At 49.0% G+C, this 21,156-nt stretch overlaps 1 protein-coding gene across 1 annotated transcript in view; it reads left to right on the top strand.

The window, feature by feature from the left end:
* The window catches only part of PIP4K2B (phosphatidylinositol-5-phosphate 4-kinase type 2 beta), a 58,187-nt gene that overhangs the window by 6,606 nt on the left and 30,425 nt on the right, over positions 1–21,156 (top strand). Inside the window, 11 exon segments of the mRNA XM_048518135.1 lie at positions 2,767–2,864; positions 5,869–5,965; positions 6,912–7,064; positions 10,185–10,331; positions 12,889–12,927; positions 14,014–14,127; positions 16,990–17,145; positions 17,147–17,180; positions 17,183–17,211; positions 17,214–17,265; positions 19,873–19,976. Coding sequence (XP_048374092.1) covers positions 2,767–2,864; positions 5,869–5,965; positions 6,912–7,064; positions 10,185–10,331; positions 12,889–12,927; positions 14,014–14,127; positions 16,990–17,145; positions 17,147–17,180; positions 17,183–17,211; positions 17,214–17,265; positions 19,873–19,976 — 1,023 coding nt within the window.

Raw genomic sequence — 21,156 nt, 5'->3', positions numbered from 1 at the left:
GAAATCAGATCCAAGTATGTGAATCTTACTCCTTTACATTTACCCGATCTCCCCGATTTAATTAGATTACACTACTTGTTGGACAATCCTGATCCTTCTCTCTGCATGATAGTAGCAGACTTTCTCCTGGAAATTACTAAACGCCAGTAGATTTCCTTCGACCTAACATTTATTTCCTGTATTGTATATGCTTTTTGATCCGTTTTTTACTATTGTTGTACTGTTGTCTATGCCAATAAAGGCTTGCTAAAAAAAGAAAAGGAGATTGTATAAGGCAGTTATAGCGGTGTTTATGGCCACAAATTGTGTCTCTAGCGCTGTCAAGTTGCACTGGGGGTTTTTTTGCAGATCTTTTTACAGTCATCTAGGCTGTATATGGCACTAGCCTGGATAGCTCAGGCTAGCTCAATTTCAGCAGGTTTCGGAAGCTGAGCAGGGTTCACCCTAGCAAGTGTTTGGGTGGAAGGGGCGTAATGCCCATTGGGCAAGGTGGGCAGCTGCCCAGGGCACCATCTTGTGGGGGGGCATCAAAATGCTGGGTTTGTTTTTTGGTATTTTTAGTGGTTTTCCATTTTTGGCCTGCAGGGGGTGCAGTTTTTAGGCTAGCGGCACCAAAATTTCAGCGTATCATCAGGAGACTGTCCTTATGCTACCCCCCCAAGTTTGGTGAGGTTTGGTTCAGGGAGTCCAAAGTTATGGACTTCCAAAGGGGGTGCCCCCATTGTTTCCAATGGGAGCTAATAGGAGATGGGGGCTACAGTTTTGAGGGTCCATAACTTTGGCCCCCCTGAACCAAACTGCACCAAACCTGGGGGGTCTCATTAGGGCAGTTTCCTGATGAGATCATGAAAGTTTTGAGACTGTGCCTTCAGAAATGTCCCCCCCGCCCCCAGCCTGCAACCCCCATTGACAGCAATGCAGAAAACTCAATGCAGAACAAAGATTCTTGGGCAAATTTCTGGGATGTTCCTGCAGGGGGTGCATTTTTGGACGTATCAGCACCAAAATTTCAGGGTATCATCTGGAGACTGTCATGATGGCACCCCCCAAGTTGCTGTCAATGGGGGGGGGGGGCATCCAACTCAGGTTTTGCCCAGGGCTACAGGTTGCCACGTTACGCCCCTGTTGGGTGGGAATAGTAGGGTCACGATCTGAAGGCAGACAAATCACCTCTGAATATCTCTTGCCTTGGAAACCCCACGGGGTCACCACGAATTGGCAAAAAAAGGGTTGTATGTATTCAGGCAGCCCCTGTATCTTCATTAGTTGGTATAGGCCAGTGGTAGCGAACCTATGGCACTCCAGATGTTCATTGGCCATGCTGGCAGGGGCTGTTGGGAATTATAGCCCATGAACATCTAGAGTGCCGTAGGTTCGCCACCACTGGTATAGCCTGCTAGTATTTAAAAAGTGTGTATGGCGTAGGAGGTTAAGAGCTCATGTATCTAATCTGGAGGAACCGGGTTTGATCCCCCGCTCTGCTGCCTGAGCTGTGGAGGCTTATCTGGGGAATTCAGATTAGTCTGTACACTCCCACACACGCCAGCTGGGTGACCTGGGGCTAGTCACAGCTTCTCAGAGCTCTCTCAGCCCCACCTACCTCACAGGGTGTTTGTTGTGAGGGGGGAAGGGCAGGGAAATTGTCAGCCCCTTTGAGTCTACTAGAGGAGAGAAAGGGGGGATATAAATCCAAACTCTTCTCTTCTTCTCTGCCTTCACAACAGTCCTTGAGGCGACACACTGTTTTCAGGACCGAGATCGAAGGACAGTGGGAGAATCTGAGCTCTCGTTTTAAGAAAGAGTAAGGGGCAGGTTTCTGGCCTCGGTGGATGTCTTTGGAAGTACTTAAGTCTTAAGAAGCTGGCGGAGTGGCAGCGATCGGATTTCTAGAAAGGGGGGGCGGCAACATCTCCTCTCCTCTCGATTCCAGGAACCAAAGTAATTTTTAATTTTTGTAGTGTTGTGAAGTTTACTAGCTCTTACTGTAATTCTCGTCAAACGGAGGGAGATGGAAGGATCCTTGCATTTGTAAGGTTGTCGGGTGTCTTCGTCCCCCCCTCCCCCCCCCCGCCACCACCAGCTGGGAATGGAAGGTTGGGAAACTCTTGGAAGAAGCTGGGTTTTCTTACTCTGCTTTTTCTCTTCTGTAAGGCGTCTCGAAGGGGCTTACATTCACTTTCCTTCCCCCGTCTCCCGCAACGGGCACCTTGTGAGGGTAGGTGAGAGTGAGAGAGTTCTGTGAGAACTGCGACTGGCCCAAAGTCACCCAGCAGGCTTCATGTGCAGGAGCGGGGAGTAACATGCCCAGCTCATCCGATTGAAGTCTGCCTGCGGTTGTAATTCCAGGTCTCGCCTGGAGGCTGGCATTCCTATTGACGCTAGGGAGGGCTCGAACCCAGGTCTTCCAGGAGGCAAGACCTGGTTTAGCCTCTGGACTGCACTTTAAGAACATAAGAACAAGCCAGCTGGATCAGAGCAGAGTCCATCTAGTCCAGCTCTCTGCTACTCGCAGTGGCCCACCAGGTGCCTTTGGGAGCTCACAGGCAGGATGTGAAAGCAATGGCCTTCTGCGGCTGTTGCTCCCGAGCACCTGGACTTTGCCTCCCTCTCTTACCCCAAAACTGCAACTGGGGAGCACGGCATTGGCCATGACGATGGCTAGCATTGTTCAGAACCTTGCAGGGGCCATTCGTTTGCTCTGCAGCCCTATAGATACAAGCAGCGCAGACGCCGCAGCCTGTTAAGATTTTGTGTTCCTTATTGCAGATTAACGAGTTGAGCAACGTTCCTGTCCCAGTGATGCTGATGCCAGACGACTTTAAAGCCTACAGTAAGATTAAGGTGGACAATCATCTTTTCAACAAGTGAGTATCAAACAAAACTTCTGACGTAAAGTGTGCCCTTCGCCCCTCCGCCTCTGGCTGGAATGCTGATCTATAGATCGCTGCTTTTTTTAAACTTCTAATTAATTATTTGAAATGTTATTTCACAGGAGCCAACCTGTGGAGCCCTGCGCAGAGTTACCCTGTTCAGTGGCGTAGGAGGTTAAGACCTCGTGTATCTAATCTGGAGGAACCGGGTTTGATTCCCAGCTCTGCCGCCTGAGCTGTGGAGGCTTATCTGGGGAATTCAGATTAGCCTGTGCACTCCCACACACGCCAGCTGGGTGACCTTGGGCTAGTCACAGTTCTTCTGAGCTCTCTCAGCCCCACCCACCTCACAGGGTGTTTGTTGTGAGGGGGGAAGGGCAAGGAGATTGTAAGCCCCTTTGAGTCTCCTGCAGGAGAGAAAGGGGGATATAAATCCAAACTCCTCTTCTTCTCTTTTATGGCAGTTGATTTTGATGGAATTACTCTAAACTGCCTAAAATTGTTGCACAGGGGCAACACAAGTGAAACGGGGCTATTATAAATAAGCAGTTGTGAGGGTTATAGTTCACTGAGGGTTCACTGAGTAGCCACCCAATGTTTTTGGCCACTGAGGAAGCGTAAATGGATATTTATTTCCCACCTTACAAAAACGAGTGAACTAAATAAGTAATAAAGGAACAATAAACTTCTCAGTTGAGGCAGAGGGTTACATTATAAAGATAAAAGTCCCCTTCTTTTCCTGTCAGACTTCCTAAAATGAACGAAGGCACGAGAGGCTTCAACAAACCCAAGAATTTTTTTTTATTTTCAAGAATACTAAAAGATGTTGGAAAGGTCAAAATATTTACCTGTTAGCTAAAATTAGGTTAGCCAGCAAATTACCAGTATATACTCGCATATAAGTCAAATTTTTCAAGAGACTCTCCTGATGATAGATACCACCCAAGTTTGGTAAAGTTTGGTTCAGGGGGTCCAAAGTTATGGACCTCCAAAGGGGGTGCCCCATCCCCCATTGTTTCCAATGGGAGTGAATAGTAGATGGGGCTACATTTTGAGGGTCCATAACTTTGGACCCTTTGAACCAAACTTCACCAAACCTGAGCGGTATCATCAGGATAATCTCTTGCTGATGCCAGCCAGGTTTGGTGATGTTTGGTTCAGAGGGTCCAAAGTTATGGACCTCCAAAGGGGGTGGCCCATCCCCCATTCTTTCCAATGGGAGCTAATAGTAGATGGGGCTACATTTTGATCCATAACTTTGGATCCCCTGAACCAAACTTCACCAAACCTGGGTGGTATCATCAGGAGGGTCTCCTAGATCAGGGGTCAGCAACCTTTAACACCCAAAGAGCCATTTGGACCCATTTTCCACAGAAAAGAAAACACTTGGAGCCGCAAATACTTTTTGACATCTGTCCCTTAAACAATAACTACATACTGATTTTTTTAAAAAACTGATTGTGCGGCTGTATCTAAAGTATTCATTGGAGCCGGTGTTGAAGTGGAAAAGGGATGAGTCTGACTGCCTCGTCCATTTTAGTTCAGGAAGAACAGTTAATCTTGCACATGTTGGGTTATAAAACAGAGCAAGTGAAGCTGGCTTCTTTTTATTAGACATCTTTTTCAATGATAAAGTGTTTGCACTACACAGAGCTCTTCACTGGCCAAAATTGAGATGGGAGTCCTATTTGAAGGCAAGCCAACAGTTATGTGAAGAAACTGGCACAGTTTTTTTTAGCAAGTTGGATTTGTCTAAACCAGGGGTCTGCAACCTGCGGCTCTCCAGATGTTCATGGACTACAAATCCCATCAGCCCCTGCTGGCAGGGGGATTTGTAGTCCATGAACCCCTGGTCTAAACCTAAGAGCAGACAGTCTTGTTGCCATGAAACATTCTGTCTGATCAGGAAGTCAGCATGTTATGGACTCAAGAGAAGGTGATTCATTTGCCTCTTTGCTGGTGCTTATTTTGCTACTTCCTGCCTTGTTACAAGCTTGATTTCCTGTGTGCCTACGTGCTCCCTTCTTAGCCCTTTTTCCATTCCAGCCGTGCGCCTCTCCTCCCTTCTCCCATGCCTGTCTGCCCTGCCACTCGCTGTGCTTGGGATAATCCCCCCATTCTCAATTTCTAATCCAGTTTCTCCCACCCCTTGGAGCTTTCCAGAGTTCCCCTCGCCTTGCACCTCCAAAGTATCCTGGCCAAACCCCACACCCACCACACTCAGCAGTGGCGTCGGAGGTGAAGAGCTCGTGTATCTAATCTGGAGGAACCGGTTTGATTCCCAGCTCTGCCACCTGAGCTGTGGAGGCTTATCTGGGGAATTCAGATTAGCCTGTGCACTCCCACACACGCCAGCTGGGTGACCTTGGGCTAGTCACAGCTCTTCTGAGCTCTCTCAGCCCCACCCACCTCACAGGGTGTTTGTTGTGAGGGGGGAAGGGCAAGGAGATTGTCGGCCCCTTTGAGTCTCCTGCAGGAGAGAAAGGGGGGATATAAATCCAAACTCCTCCTCCTCCTCCTTCTCCTCCTCTTCTTCTCCTTCTCCTTCTCCTTCTCCTTCTTCTCCTTCTCACTGACTCCCCTGCCCCAAGTTATCCCTCCTGGGGAAGATTCCTGAGGCTGAACCCAGAAACAGCAGAAAGGGAAAATGGCAGGCTCTGCCTCATTCCCGGAAGGCCTCTCTTCTCCGTTTCCTCCCTCGCTTGCTGTCTGCCTTCCTGGAATCCCTGGTCTGGTTGGCACCAATAATAAACTAGGTTTGCCCCCGTGTGAGTGCTCTCAGGACAGCTGCAGCCAGTCGCAGCCCTCTGATGACGACATGTGTATAATGTTTGTATTTTTGAGCAGCAGTGTGTTACCTTCATGCTGTGCATCTCTCAGATGTTCACTAACAAAAGAAAATTAAGGTATTCTCAGGGAAATGTAATTTGCAGAGCGGCCTTCAACCTGGAATATTTTCGAAGCCTCTTGAAATCATAATCTCTGCACTTGCTTCCAGGGAAAATCTGCCCAGTCGCTTCAAATTTAAGGAATACTGTCCCCTGGTGTTCCGAAACCTTCGGGAAAGGTTTGGGATCGACGACCAGGATTACCAGGTAAGGAACAAGGCTGCAGCCACTCGCTCAGGAGCATCGGAGCCAAACTCGCAAGGCTCTCGAGTCGAGCGGGAACGTTGGCTGCTTTGGGGGGGGGGGGACTGCATGGCATTAAGTATTCATGAGATCCCACCCCTCCCCAAAAGGTGCCTTCCCCAGCTTCCGCTTACAACATTTCCAGGTGTTTCCTAACCGAGAGTTGGCAAGCCAAATTAGGAAAAAGTCTCTAGAACCAGTTCCAGAGGTGGGATCCAGCAGGTGCTCACAGGTTCCCGAGAGTAGGTTACTAATTATTTGTGTGTGCCAAGAGGGGGTTACTAATGGGTGATTTTGCCACGTGATTTTTGCCTTAGTTACGCCCCTCCTCTCAGCAGTAGCGCACAGAACATGAAGCAGTCTAGCAGGAGGTGCACCGGCGTGCGTTACTTCTGCACCCTGGGGTGGATTTTTACTCCCAAACGCAAGGGATAGTTGTCCGCGTTCCTGCCAATGAGTCGTGGAGCTTCACAGAAAACAGCTGGTTTAGGTTTTCAGTAAATAAATGCATGATCTAGCTGTGACAATCGAAAATGTTTGCAAAGGCGGGTTTGAAAATGGGGTGAATAAAGCATCAAAGACCTGAAACAAAAAAACCCACTTTTTTTAAACAAACACAATTTGGGAAAACAGACCTTCCTCTTTCCCAGATTAGACGGCTGTGGAATTAAGTGCAGCCATGTTGATCTGCTGGAATTCTGTTTCGCCCAGTGCCTGGTGCACAGCTGACATGGGCTGAGCTTGGCCTCCCACTGATTATGGGAGCGGACAACGGTTGTGCATTTCCTTCGGCTAAAACACACAGCTCAGGATGTGCGATGCTTGGCTCATGAACCGCCTGTGGGCCAAATTACCTGTTCTGAAGGTGTGGTTGGTGCCTCCCTTACCTTCTTCTGCTGTCTCTCTGTAGAATTCCGTGACGAGGAGTGCCCCTGTGTACAGCGATAGTCACGGCCGATGCGGGGTCCGTTTTCTCACCACCTATGACCGGCGTTTTGTCATCAAGGCCGTATCAAGTGAGGACGTTGCAGAGATGCACAACATTTTAAAGAAATATCACCAGGTAGGGAAAGGGGACACCCTTGCGACCCAGGTAGGCTAGCCTAGTGATGGAGGTCTGTTCCAGTGTACTGTCCCATTTGGTCCTCTTCTACATGGGAGCTTTCCGACATGCCCATTCAGGGCTAATAGCACTATAGCATAGCAGTGGTGGCGAACCTATGGCACTCCAGATGTTCATGGACTACAATTCCCATCAGCCCCTGTTGATGTAGTCCATGAACATCTGGAGTGCCATAGGTTCGCCACCATGGGCATATAGTTTAAAGGTGACCCTGGCATGGGATAATTGGGGATCTGTTCTTGATTAATCTGCTGTTCATTTTCCTTTGGGCTTCCAGAATTGGCGTCTGTGGTCCTTCTCTGCCATAAGGGGGGTAGAATCCCACTGCAGTCTGATCAGCGTTTCCAGTACGAAACTGAACTGGTTGCTACAACAACTTACTTACTGACCACTGCACCACACTTCCTGCTGATTTCTGCTGTGTTTTGGTATAGGGCTTTCACCAGAGAGAACTGTCCATGGAGATTTTCTGTTGTGAGCCAGCTGTTTGGGTAGTGTGCCCCCGTCCAATATGTCCGCTTTTGCACAGGGCCCCCTTTGCCATTCTCTACATACAGCTGTGGCATTGTCTGTAGCTGCCCTCAAAGCAGACAGATGGCGCTTGCCTGCTAGGCTGCCCCGCTCCTTTCTTGTCGGGCATCCTCACCAGGTGACTTCCCCACTGGCAAGTGTCTTGAAAGAAGACACGGGGCACACTCCCAATGTTGGCAGGCTGGAAGCAACTGCTTCAGGTAATCACTTTCTAGGACAGTGGTGGCGAACCTTTGGCACAGGTGCCAGAGGTGGCACTCAGAGCCCTCTCTGTGGGCACGCGTGCACAGAGTTCATAATGTGGGAGGAGGGTGGAAAATCACACACACACACCCCCACACACACATCTAGGCTGGCCTGGGCATGATCCTTTACCTGGGAGTAAGCTCGGTTGCTGGCAATGGGGCTTGCTTCTGAGTAAACCCTCCTAGGATCGTGATTCACCCATTTGAAGCGTTGCACGGTTGCTTCACCAAGCTTACTCCTGAGTAACACGTGCCTTGGAGCCAACTGTTTTTTCTAAACTAAACTTCAGTATTCAGGTTAAATTGCCGTGTTGGCACTTTGCGATAAATAAGTGGGTTTTGGGTTGCAATTTGGGCACTCGGTCTCGAAAAGGTTCGCCATCACTGTTCTAGGACCAGTGAGCAAGTCCCAGTCAAATAGCACCAAATGCATTTGGGAGGTCTGTGATTGGGTTTGATTTTATTGAAAAGCAGCAGCAGCATTTCCCAGAAATTGAGTGAGAATGGGTGGGCATGCTTAACTCTTTCACCTGTACTCATCTATGTTTTGAAATCATACCACCTGCCCCACTTCTGGTATTACAACTGAAAGGGGGGCAAAGCCCTGTGTCATACCTGTCTTTTTCCCACTTGGGGAAAGAGGTTTAAATCCCACCCCACCCCAGTGCTGTTGCCCCCAGAATACTTGGTGTCTCCCTGCCCTTTAAATAGAGTCAAAGATCAAAGTGTGTGTGGGGGGGGCGGGCGGAATCGGAGTACAGGTCTCCTGGTCCTATCTGGTTTGGCATTCAGGACTCTTCAGTGGGGAAAATGGAAGGAGGTCATCTTTGTCTACTGCTCTGGGCCCCCACTCTCTCTGAGGGAGGTCTTGATTGAAGCCACTGCAGTCAGGTGTGTACATCTGGGCCCATGCCGCCATCTTGGAGAAACCACGTCCTGTTGGCTTTTACTTTTCAGCAATGAGCCGTTCAGAAATGGTCACAATAAAAGAAGAAATCCGAAACAGTCTTGAAAACAGGGGAGGCCCCGTAGCCTTTGTGCTGCTTGGCGTGTGACAGAGATCTGTAGCCTCCCATTGATTATGGAGATATCCCCACTGCCGATTAATCCTGGGATACTCACCTGAAATATCCAGGTTTCACGCCAAATTCCCCGCAGCTGAACCGCCGAACACAGATTAATCCCGGTTCTTGCGCTCCCCTCCCTCCGTTATCATGTGTTTTTCCCAAATCTGCTTGTATGTGAACCTTTAAAAAAAAACACGTCTCCAATCCAGATCGGTGGGGAGGGTCAAGGGTCTAATGTGGTTTCAAATTTCCCACTGTAGAGAGTGACACAAATGCCTTCCAGCCAATCAGAGCGCAGCGGGTTGTGCACAATGTGCATGCAGCCTTTCCCCCCCTTTTTTTGTTGAAACATGTGCGCGAGGGCACGGGAGAACAGGAACCATGCGAGAATGCGTTCAACGTGCCAATGTGTCAACGAGGCCAATAGTTTTAATAGTTTAATACAGAGGTGGGATCCAGCAGGTTCTCACAGGTACCCGAGTGTAGGTTACTAATTATTTGCGTGTGCCGAGAGGGGGTTACTAATTGGTGATTTTTGCCTTAGTTACGCCCCTCTTCTCAGCAGTAGCGCGCAGAACTTGAAGCAGTCTAGCAGGAAGGTGCACTGGCATGCGTGGCAGTCTGCGCCTGCATGCATTCGTTTCCTGCCCAAGGACCGGCGCAGTGGCTGCGTCCTTGCCACAGCCCCGCCCAGGAATGCCCACGCCCCCGTCGTGCCCCGCCCATCCCCATTGGCGCTACACCACAGTTTGAATCCCACCACCATGGGAACCTGTTACTAAAATTTTTGGATCCCACCAATGGTTTAATAAGAAATAGTTTTGAAATTGGGAAACAACACGGTAACGTGACTCCGCAGTACAGATCTCGCAACAGCACAATAGCTAATCAGATGCATGCCCGGGGATTCTGCGTGTACGTGCTTACGTCCCAACATAAGCACGTTTTTTCACGGGGGGGAAAGTTCCGGCCCAAAACGGCACGACAGCCAATCAGGATAGACTCGCAAAGTCGATCGCGTGGTTGTGGGGATTGTAACATTTTTTGAATCCGAGATGGACGTAGATATCTTTGCTAGAAACATCCTACGGTGGAGAGGGTGGAACCTCAAGGGAAAGGTGCAGTTTATTTTGAAACTTGATTTTATCTAGATGTAATTTTCAGTGGGGATTCGGCCTGTGTGTTGTAATTCCCTCCCCGTTTCCCTTCCGTCCCAGTTCATCGTGGAATGTCACGGGAACACTCTTCTCCCTCAGTTCCTGGGCATGTACAGGCTCACTGTGGATGGCGTGGAAACTTACATGGTCGTTACCCGAAACGTGTTCAGCCACCGGCTCACGGTGCATCGGAAATACGATCTCAAGGTGAGGGCTGTGAATGTACGGTGGGGGGAGGGGCTCTGTCACCTGGCTTCCCTCCCTTTCAGTTGTGTTGCGATTCCGGGCTGGGGAGGAATGTGTGGACGTGGATCACACATTGCGCTCGCCAGCAACAGAACAATGGAGCGTGGAAAGGAGAGAGCCTCGGTTGTCATTTCCTTATTAAAAGACAGATATTGACTGGGTGGCCTTTAGTATGAAGAAAATGCACCGTTTGACTTGCAACAAACAGGTCACGCAGCTTTGGGCTTGTGCAGCTGCTCACTAATTCTATGTTTTAGGAGCCATGTGGTGCAGTGGTTAAGTGCTTGCACTGCCACTCGCTCGGTCAGGAGTTCGAGCCCCCCGTGGGTCAGATATCCTGGCAGCTGGCTCATGGCCAGCTCATCCATCCATCCTTTTTTGGTCCGTAAATGTTCCGCCGGGCCTTTGGAGGAACCAGCCGTTGATGGTGCCCCCTTCCCCTGCCCTGATACCGGGGTCAGCTGTCATCTCAGACTCGCCACTCCTCCCTTTTGGAAGGGGGAGGGAATTTTTAGATCAGAACGTGGGATGCTGTTTCTCCCCCCTTTAGGGGAAGGGATGGAATTATAATAGCAGATTGCTGAACGCCATCTATTCTTATTTTTACTGTAACTTATTATATTACTAGAAATTTTTATGGTTCTCGCTGCTTTTAAATGTTTTAATTGCTTATATTGCCTTCTTCTATGTTGTACACCGCCCAGAGCCCCTCGGGGATGGGGCGGTATATAAGCTCAAAAAATAAATAAATAAATAAATAAATAAATAAATAAATAAATAAATAAATAAATAAATAAATAAATAAATGAGTACCTAGCTCATAGCTAGGGGTAAAGAATAGCTGGGGAAACCCCACAAAAGCAGCTTGCCTTTAAAATCACTGCTCGCAGTGGTACCCCAGGGTCGGACACGACTGAAGGGGAAACTTACTTACCTGAGGCAAGTAAGGGGAAACTTACTTACTTGAGGCAAGTAAGGGGAAAAGTTACTTACCTGAGGCAAAAAGTTTACTTACTTACCTGAGGCAAGTAAGGGGAAACTTACTTACCTGAGGCAAAAAGATTACTTACTTACCCGAGGCAAGTAAGGGGAAACTTACTTACCTGAGGCAAAAAGATTACTTACATGAGGCAAAAAGATTAGAATAGAATAGAATAGAATCTTTATTGGCCAAGTGTGATTGGACACACAAGGAATTTGTCTCCGGTGCATATGCTCTCAGTGTACATAAAAGAAAAATACATTTGTCAAGAATCATAAGGTACAGCACTTAATGATTGTCATATAGGTCTAGTAAGCAATCAGGAAACAATCAATAGTAATAAAAACATAAAATGTAAAATCATAAAATAAAATGAAATGTCAGCACAGGCTATAGTCATACAGTCATAATTGGGAGGAGATGGGTAATAGGAATGATGAAAAAAGTAGTGCAGTAATTATATAATAAATATATAATAAATAGTTTGACATTATCGAGGGAATTATTTGTTTAACAGAGTGATGGCATTCGGGAAAAAACTGTTCTTATGTCTAGTTGTCTTGGTGTGCAGTGCTCTGTAGCGACGTTTAGAGGGTAAGAGTTGAAACAGTTTATGTCCAGGATGCGAGGGGTCAGTAAATATTTTCACTTACTTTACTTACTTACTTACCTGAGGCAAAACCTTTCTTACCTGAGGCAAAAAGAAACTTACTTACCTGAGGCAAAACCTTACTTACCTGAGGCAAAAAGATCGGCCCCACCAAACTTGGCGAGATGTCGGCTCTTTGGAGAAAACATGCCTAGGATTATTCCTCGGGACACTCAAGCAGCCATTTTAAATCCCGCAGTCCCAGTAGCTGCGGCTGCTCTTGCTCGGCCAGAGTAGACCAAAGGCTTCTTAGTCCAGCGGTCAGTCTTCAGCAGAGGCGGTAGGTAAGGATGCTCGGGACCAGAGCCCGAGGAAGACAGTCTTCCTCCATACACGTCCTGAATGCGGATGTTCTGCTCCCAATTTTTGTGGCTGTGACAAGGGCAAGTGTCACATTTTTGCAGATAAAAGCCACCGGTTCCCTGCGTCTCCTCACAGAACGCAAATCCCTACAAGGAAAGGGAAGAAGAAGAGTTTGGATTTATATCCCCTCTTTCTCTCCTGCAGGAGACTCAAAGGGGCTTACAATCTCCTTGCCCTTCCCCCCCCCCACAACAAACACCCTGTGAGGTAGGTGGGGCTGAGAGAGCTCCGAGAAGTTGTGACTAGCCCAAGGTCACCCAGCTGGCGTGTGTGGGAGTGCACAGGCTAATCTGAATTCCCCAGATAAGCCTCCACCGCTCAGGCGACAGAGCTGGGAATCAAACCCAGTTCCTCCAGATTAGATACACAAGCTCTTAACCTCCTACGCCACTGCTGCTCCGGTCACACAGAACAGTCCTTAGCTAAATGGGACTCAGGGATGGGTCTTTGTGTGTAAGGTTAAGCTGCCCTGGCTCTAAAGTTAGTCTTCCCACATTCCGTTTTTTATTTTCAAATTTCTCCAGGGTTCAACAGTAGCCAGAGAAGCCAGTGACAAGGAAAAGGTAAGGATGATTGTTGGGGGGGTGGAGGGAGTTGAGTGGGGGGGCTTTAAAAAATACATATCTCTCTGGCATCCTGAATAAAGCTACAAAATTCTGCTGTGGGTGTCGTGGTAGCTGTGTTCAAGAGGTGTTTGCTCCTCACAGAAACAGCATGTATTTCAGTCACGTAGTTGGTGGGAGGGACTGTAGTGTTTCAGTACCCAAACTTACCCCACAAAATAGCCAAATGTAGCAGAGAAACTTCTCTCCCTCCTGTGCTAGCCGGAGTTGTGTCAGAACTGTACACTTTGAACTGAAAATCAAGTCGTAGTTAGAGAGCTGGTCTATATCTGACCAACAAAGCAATAAGTGTGTGTCAAATATAACGTGACACACACTGTGCTCTAGCAGTGTAATTTTATGAACACATAAATCCGGAAGTCATTCTGTAAATATAGTGCAACAGCACTCGTAAACCACTTATGTGATCATGAATAAAGGCAATGGTAAGCAACAAATAATATTATCACAGTTGAAACACCTGACAAAACCTAAATAATACTCCGTAGCTGGAGTGTAATGGCCAGTAGAATTCAGTTCATTCACATCTATATGTCCCTTAGTAAGTTCATTCATAAACATTTATGTGTTCATAAAATTGCATTGCCAGAGCCCAGCGTGTGTCATGTTATATTGTCCGCTCACTATATCTGACCAAGCCGCCCCTCTTGGGTTGTCCTTTTGTGTCGAAGCTGCTGCTCAATTGGAGATGTAAACATTCGGTTGTGCAAAGGTGGCACGCTTCTGCTCGCCAGCCTAGCCTTCATCTCACCTGTGTGCTCTCAAGTGGAGGCTCAGCTCTTTAGCGCCAGGTTGACCAGCCCTCTCACAGGAGGCAGGACAGGTGGGCTGGTTTCAAAGGCAAAGGGGCAGAGGGTGGTTGTGGCTACACCCATATTTGCTCCCTGGAATTCCACACTGAGGGAAAAGTGGAATTCCAAGGAAATGCAGTGCCTGGTTCTGGCCCCGGCCATTGCCTTTTTCACCCCCTTCCTAAAATGTCCCAAGTAAAGCTGTGTTGCTTTTTTTGTGCTATCTTCTCTCCAGGCCAAAGATCTGCCAACGTTTAAGGACAATGACTTCTTGAACGAAGGCCAAAAACTCCATGTTGGAGAGGAGAGTAAAAAGAACTTTTTGGAGAAACTGAAACGAGACGTTGAGGTATCGTGTCCTGAGCGGCGCTTGTCTTTAGGAACACGGGTCAGCCTGGAAGCGTAGCCGACTGCCGCAGTTCTTCCTTTCCCCATCAGGGCCCTCTGCCACCACCGTCCCTTTGGCCTCCTTACCCAGGGGTGTAACGAAGCAAGCTGTAGCCCTGGGCAAAACCTGAGTTGGATGCCCCCCGACCAAATTTTTTTGCACCATGACATTGGTGCCTGCAGGGAGTGCATTTTTAGACATATCATCACCAAAATTTCAGCATATCATCAGGAGGCTGTCCTTATGCTACCCCCCAGGTTTGGTGAGGTTTGGTTCAAGGAGTCCAAAGTTATGGACTCCCAAAGGGGGTGCCCCATCCCCCATTGTTTCCAATGGGAGCTAATAGGAGATGGGGGCTACAGTTTGAGAGTCCATAACTTTGGCCCCCCTGAACCAAACTGCACCAAACTTTCGGGGGTATCATCAGGGCAGTCTCCAGATGATATTCTGAAATGTTGGTGCTGATACGTCCAAAAATGCACCCCCTGCAGGAACATCCCAGAAATTTGTCCAAGAATCTTTGTTCTGCATTGAGTTTTCTGCATTGCTGTCAATGGGGGTTGCAGGCTGGGGCTGTAAATTTCTGCAGGCACAGTCTCAAAACTTTCAGGGTCTCATCAGGAGACTGCCCTGATGATACCCCCCAGGTTTGGTGCAGTTTGGTTCAGGGGGGCCAAAGTTCTAGACCAGGGGTAGGGAACCTGCGGCTTGAGAGCCACATGCGGCTCTTCTGCCCTTGCACTTCTTGGCTCCACGGCAGCCAAGCCAGCTGGCAACCCCTTATCCTTGCCCTCCAGCCCAGCCACCTGCAGGGCCAGCAGGAGGCCCGGGCGCACTAACTGCCAGCGGCCGGCTGGATGCCTGCACCGCGAGCTTCCCCTCTACGCTTCTGCCCCCATTGGAGGCCGAGGCCGGGAGGCGCTCCCGGCACGGCTGGCGAGGGCTGAGCTGCTGGCCCCATCGCTTGCCTCGCCTCTGCAGAGCAGTAGAGGGCCGGACGCATCCATGCGCTTCTCAGAATGAGCGGAGTAAAAGGTTAAAAAACCCCAATATATACAGTGTTATCTTTATTTTAAATGTCAAAAATTATTTGCGGCTCCAAGTGTTTTCTTTTCCCGTGGAAAACGGGTCCAAATGGCTCTTTGAGTGTTAAAGGTTCCCTACCCCTGTTCTAGACCCTCAAAACTGTAACCCCCATCTCCTATTAGCTCCCATTGGAAACAATGGGGGATGGGGCACCCCCTTTGGGAGTCCATAACTTTGGAATCCCTGAACCAAACCGCACCAAACTTGGGGAGTAGCATAAGGACAGTCCCTTGATGATTCGCTGAAATTTTGGTGCCGCTAGCCTAGAAACTGCGCCCCCTGCAGGCCAAAAATGGAAAACCGCTAAAAATACCCCCAAACGAACCCTGCATTTTGATGCCCCCTACAAGGTGGTGCCCTGGGCAGCTGCCCACCTTGCCCAATGGGCATTATGCCCCTGTCCTCACCCCAAGACATTGTGCCTCCACAGTCCCATAAACACCAAACAGATCCCACAGGCTCTCAATCTAAGCAAAACGGAAGAGGTAGAGAAAGTTGGGAGAAAAAGAGGCTTTGAAACGTTTTCTGCTCTGTTCCTTTGCCTTCAGTCGCTCTCTGGGCTACTGACCCCTTCATTCCTAACATTTGAGATCCCTGCCTACACTGTTTGCCAGCAGCCACCGTCTCTGCCACACCTTGCAGCCGGTCTCCCACAAATGAAAGGGTGCACTCTCCTAGAACTCTCCGCCGTACCCTGACAGTCCTGACTACTGCAGAGTCTAGGACAGAGGTCTGCAACCTGTGGCCCTCCAGATGTTCATAGACTACAATTCCCATCAGCCCCTGCCAGCATGGCCAAGTGGTAGGGCTCATGGGAATTGTAGTCTATGAACATCTGGAGGGCCATTGAAGACTCCTGGTCTAGGACATTCTCTGGCATAGGAAAGGCCTCCCTGGCTGCTTGAAAGTTTCCCTTCTGTGCAGGGAGGATCAGCATCATGCCCAGGCTTAGCAGAGGATATTCTGGGACCCCAGGCGGAGAAGAGCAAAAGAGAGAGGGTTTGGGAGTAGCCCAGCTGGAGCCAGAGAGAGGACTGGAATCTGTCTTTGGGTGCTGGAATGTCTGCCCTAGAAGGCATTTTTAGGCTTGGCTTGGGAAGATCCAGAAGGGAGAATGAAGAAGAAGAGTTTGGATTTATATCCCCCCATTCTCTCCTGCAGGAGACTCAAAGGGGCTGACAATCTCCTTGCCCTTCCCCCCTCACAACAAACACCCTGTGAGGTGGGTGGGGCTGAGAGAGCTCCGAGAAACTGTGACTAGCCCAAGGTCACCCAGCTGGCGTGTGTGGGAGTGCACAGGCTAACCTGAATTCCCCAGATAAGCCTCCACAGCTCAGGCGACAGAGCTGGGAATCAAACCCGGTTCCTCCAGATTAGATACACAAGCCAGATTAGATACACGAGCTCTTAACCTCCTACGCCACTAGTGAAAGCACTAAACAAATGCTCCTTCAAATTTGCTGCTGAAATGAAGGGGGTGGGGCTGGATAAGGCAGTGTGGGAGGTGAAGGAGAGAGGTTTATTTTATCAGGAGATAAAAAATCAGTTGAGCACAAGTGGCCGAAGTTGGTTGGAGAAGGAAGTCAGCGGAAAGGAAGGCTGACCCCCAGCTAGTGAAGGGTGAGCAGAGTGTGGATCCAAGGGCTGGAGTTTCAAAGGTGGTTCCCAGTGCAGGCAGACAGGGGGCGCCGCCCTGACAGCTGAGCACCCAGGATGTCTTTCTCTCTTGGCTCCCAGTTTCTCGCCCAGCTGAAGATCATGGATTACAGCCTGCTGGTGGGGATCCACGACGTGGACCGGGCAGAGCAAGAAGAGATGGAAGTGGAGGACCGGGCAGAAGATGAAGAATGTGAGAATGACGGTGTCGGGGGAACCCCTGTGTGGGTTCTTCACTGGGACCCCTCCTGACAGTCCTGGTAGCCTTCTCAACTTCCCCCGCTTTTTTTGGACCCGGGGGAGTTTGGCCAGCGATCAGTGGGATGTCTCACGCCAAAGCGAAAAGCCGCCATGAAAGTGGGGTCATATAGACAGAAGCCCGAAGTATAAAGTCATTGGAAAGTGTTGGGCGAGGGAGTCTGCAACCTGCGGCTCTCAAGGTGTTCATGGACCTACCAAATCCCATCAGCCCTGCCAACATGAACATTGGCCATTCTGGCAGGGGATGATATGAATTGTAGTCCATGAACATCTGGAGTGCCATAGGTTGGCCACTCCTGCTCTAGGGATTTTACTCTCTCGTGTTTTCCTGTTGACTTCCTTTTAACTATTCCCCTCTTATTTGTAAAGTCCTCTCTTTTGAAATCAAACGTTGCAGTTTTACATTTTAGAGGTAACTTTCCATTGATTTGAATACTGAACTTAATTGCAGCGTGGTCATGGTTCCCAGCTGTGCAACAACTTCTGCAATTCTCAGGGGCTGATGGGATTTGTAGTCCATGAGCATCTGGAGAGCCGCAGGTCGCAGACCCCTGGTGTTGGTGAAAGGTCAGCAGGTTGCCAGTCTGCGCGTGAAAAAAGGAAGGAGTCCCCTTGACCACTAAACCTGGCCGTTCTGGGTCTCAAGACCTTCACAGACAGAAAATTGGGGGGGGAGGGGCACGGCTGTGGGCACAGAGGGGACTGGGCGAGATGGAGTGAAGAAAGCTGACTAGATCCAGCCTGAAATTATGTTTCTGACAACTTCATCTGGAGCAATTTGAATGTTTGTGAACATCTAACGACAACTCTGTAGTTCATCCCAAAATTTGGGGTCAGAGGAGAGTTCAGAGGCGACAGTTTTTGGCTTGTGTAACGTAAGAAATGACCGCAAAAATCCGGAATCTAAAAACCAGAATTTATTATGTGTACCGTGTTTAGCATTTTGCTGTGTGATGTTCCCTTTCGTGATCATGGGAATACTTCAGCAAGGACTAGAGGGAAACTGTGGTATCTTGCCCTTGACCCACTCCCTTTAAGAAGAGAAGAAGAAGAAGAAGAGTTTGGATTTATATCCCCCCTTTCTCTCCTGCAGGAGACTCAAAGGGGCTGACAATCTCCTTGCCCTTCCCCCCTCACAACAAACACCCTGTGAGGTAGGTGGGGCTGAGAAGGCAAACTCAAGAACTGTGACTAGCCCAAGGTCACCCAGCTGGCGTGTGTGTTGCAGTTGGCACAGGTTGATCTGGTTTACCAGGTTGGTCGCGACAGCTCAGGCGACTTGGGAACCTCAGAATCAAAGCGGTTCCTCCAGATTAGATACACGAGCTCTTAACCTCCTACGCCACTGCTGCATGCGGATTGCTTCAGACGGCTCCTGGAACATGCTACAGCATGGCATTTCATGTGCTTTGGTGAGGTCGTGTGCGTTTCTGTGCTTTAGATTGGGAGATAGGATCAGACAGGCAGATACGTCTTGAGACTTCCCTCCCTTCCCTCAAGGGGTCCTGCTGTCCTGACGTCAGATCTAGATTCCATCTTCAAGGTGTGGACAGGGGCATACCTTCCCAGGCACCTGGCCCAGACTGCATTCCAGGGAGTTCCATCCGGGGTTCCTCAATAAGTAGACCAGGGAGGGTGACCAGACAGCCCTGAAAGGGCGCCTCCTGATCTTCCTTTGAAACAAGGTGCAACCTCACGGGAGTCGGGTCTGGTCTTAGATCTTGAGCAGGGGGGATGATGACGAGGCCCAGCACACCTGGCTCATGTTCTTTGGTCGTACATCTGGAACGTCCCCAGAATTTTCTGCAACACACAGCGTCATATGGCAATTGTTCATCACATAAACTTGTTTGCAGAGGAAAAACTGAAAGTTCCCTAAAAGTAGAAAATGTGGGTAAGCGCCCAAGGGGCCCCCAGTCCTTCCACAGTTCTGCCTAATCCTGATCAACACTGAGCTCCCCTGATGGCGGATTTCTTGAATAAGGACTTTTTCCCTTGGTCACTCCTTGAAAGCAAGTCTGGTAGATTGAAAGTCCTGGTATAGTTTAAAAACCCTCAAAAAGAAGTGGCGGATGGGTAAAGAAGCTAAGACTTTGTGGGATGTGATCAGAGGTGGGATCCAACAGGTTCTCACAGGTTCCAGTGGAGTTACTAATTGATAGGTATTGTGCGAGGGGGGTTACTGATGGGTGATTTTGCCACGTGATTTTTACTGCCTTGAATTCGCCCTCCCTCTCAGCGAAGTAGCGCTGGGAACGCGAAGCAGTCTAGCAGGAGGTGCACTGGCGTGCGTGGCAGCCTGCGCCTGCATGCATTCATTTCCTGCCCAAGGACCGGCGCAGCGGCTGCGTCCTTGCCACAGCCCCGCCCAGGAATGCCCGGCCACACCCCCATTGTGCCCCGCCCAGCCCCATTGGTGCTACGCCACAGTTTGAATCCCACCACCATGGGAACCTGATACTAAAATTTTTGGATCCCACCACTGGATGTGATATTTAAGGAAGTACAAAAGATTTTGAAGATAATAATTCTTTTCCTAATTCTTTTTGGGTTTCAATTGTCTGTGCTGGCAGGGGCTGGTGGGATTTGTAGTCCATGAACAACTGGAGAGCCGCAGGTTGCAGACCCCTGCTCCAAGTCTGGAAAGTGGCAGTTATGTCTGTCTATGCTAATACTTCTTTCTCTCATTCATGTTTTAACCAGGTGCCCCTAAAAAGGAGGTTTATTTCATGGCCATTATAGATATCCTCACGCCATATGACGCAAAGAAGAAAGCGGCACACGCAGCCAAAACTGTGAAACACGGGGTAAGAGGAAACGACAGGCTCCTGCCCCTGCAGCCAGCCAATAGCGAAGGAGGCCGAGTTCTGACATCTGACAGGGAGGAAACAATTTCTCTCTACCCTCCTCCCTCCCTCCCCCACCCCTTTTGTTAATTTAGCAACCCGCCATTGTTCCCTTTATCCAGTTAGGGCATCCTTGTCTGTCCATTCTTTCGCTATGTAACCATGTTAGTCTGCTGCAGCAAAGGCGGAAAGGTACCTCGCGTCACCATAAAGACTGACAAGTGTCAAGTGAAGAATGTGTTTTTATGGGCTAGAGCCCACCTGGTCAGATGCATGTTGTGGACTCAGAGTGTGCCATAAGATCTGTCACCAGTGACCAAGCATTGTGGTGCTGACTCATCCTTTCTAGGTCAGGGGTAGGGAACCTGCAGCTCTCCAGATGTTCAGGAACTCCAATTCCCATCAGCCCCTACCAGCATGGCCAATTGGCCATGCTGGTGAAGACTGATAAGGATTGAGATCTAATTTGGCTGCAGGTTCCTATTCAAATCAGATCAACCAGAATTTACATCAGGAATACTTAAAACTGTACTACCAATGCGGAAGGAAATGGAGTTGTCCCCTTACGGCTTTGAGCTATAAAACCATTAGATTCCCATTGTGGTGGCGAACCTATGGCGCTCAAGATGTTTTCAGGAATTATAGTCAACAATCTTTGGTGGCATTTAAAATAGGATTACAAACGTGCCAGAACATTTATAAAGTACGAAGATCAAGGTACATGCAAAACCACAGACAGAAAGAGCTGGCATACTGCCGAGCAGTGTACATTACTTAGAAAGGTCTGTCACTTGTAAAAGGCATTTTGCTGCTTTTCCCAAGAACGCATGACATCATATTGTGTAGGTTTAACAAGAAGCTCCCACAACAGAACTATCCGAATCCCTCTTCCAGATTTGTCTAGGGCCAGCCCTGGGAGAGAAATTCCTAATGCCCACATATCTCAGGACAGTCGAGGTACTAGCGTGAGCAAGAGTCTCAGCTTGGTTTTTTACAGTCTTGGGACAAACTTCAATCCTGGAGAGGGATGGATAAATAGTGACCCTTTGCTTAATAGCCGATGGGAAGGTATTGAATCTAGCCCTTGTGATAATCCATCTCTGTTAGGAGTTTAGTTAATAATTCAAGATATTTGGCTGTG

This window comes from Sphaerodactylus townsendi, linkage group LG15 (genome assembly GCF_021028975.2).
Source record: "Sphaerodactylus townsendi isolate TG3544 linkage group LG15, MPM_Stown_v2.3, whole genome shotgun sequence".
NCBI lineage: Eukaryota > Metazoa > Chordata > Lepidosauria > Squamata > Sphaerodactylidae > Sphaerodactylus > Sphaerodactylus townsendi.
The sequence above is the reverse complement of the archived record's forward strand: the minus strand, read 5'-3'. Positions and strand labels throughout refer to the sequence as shown.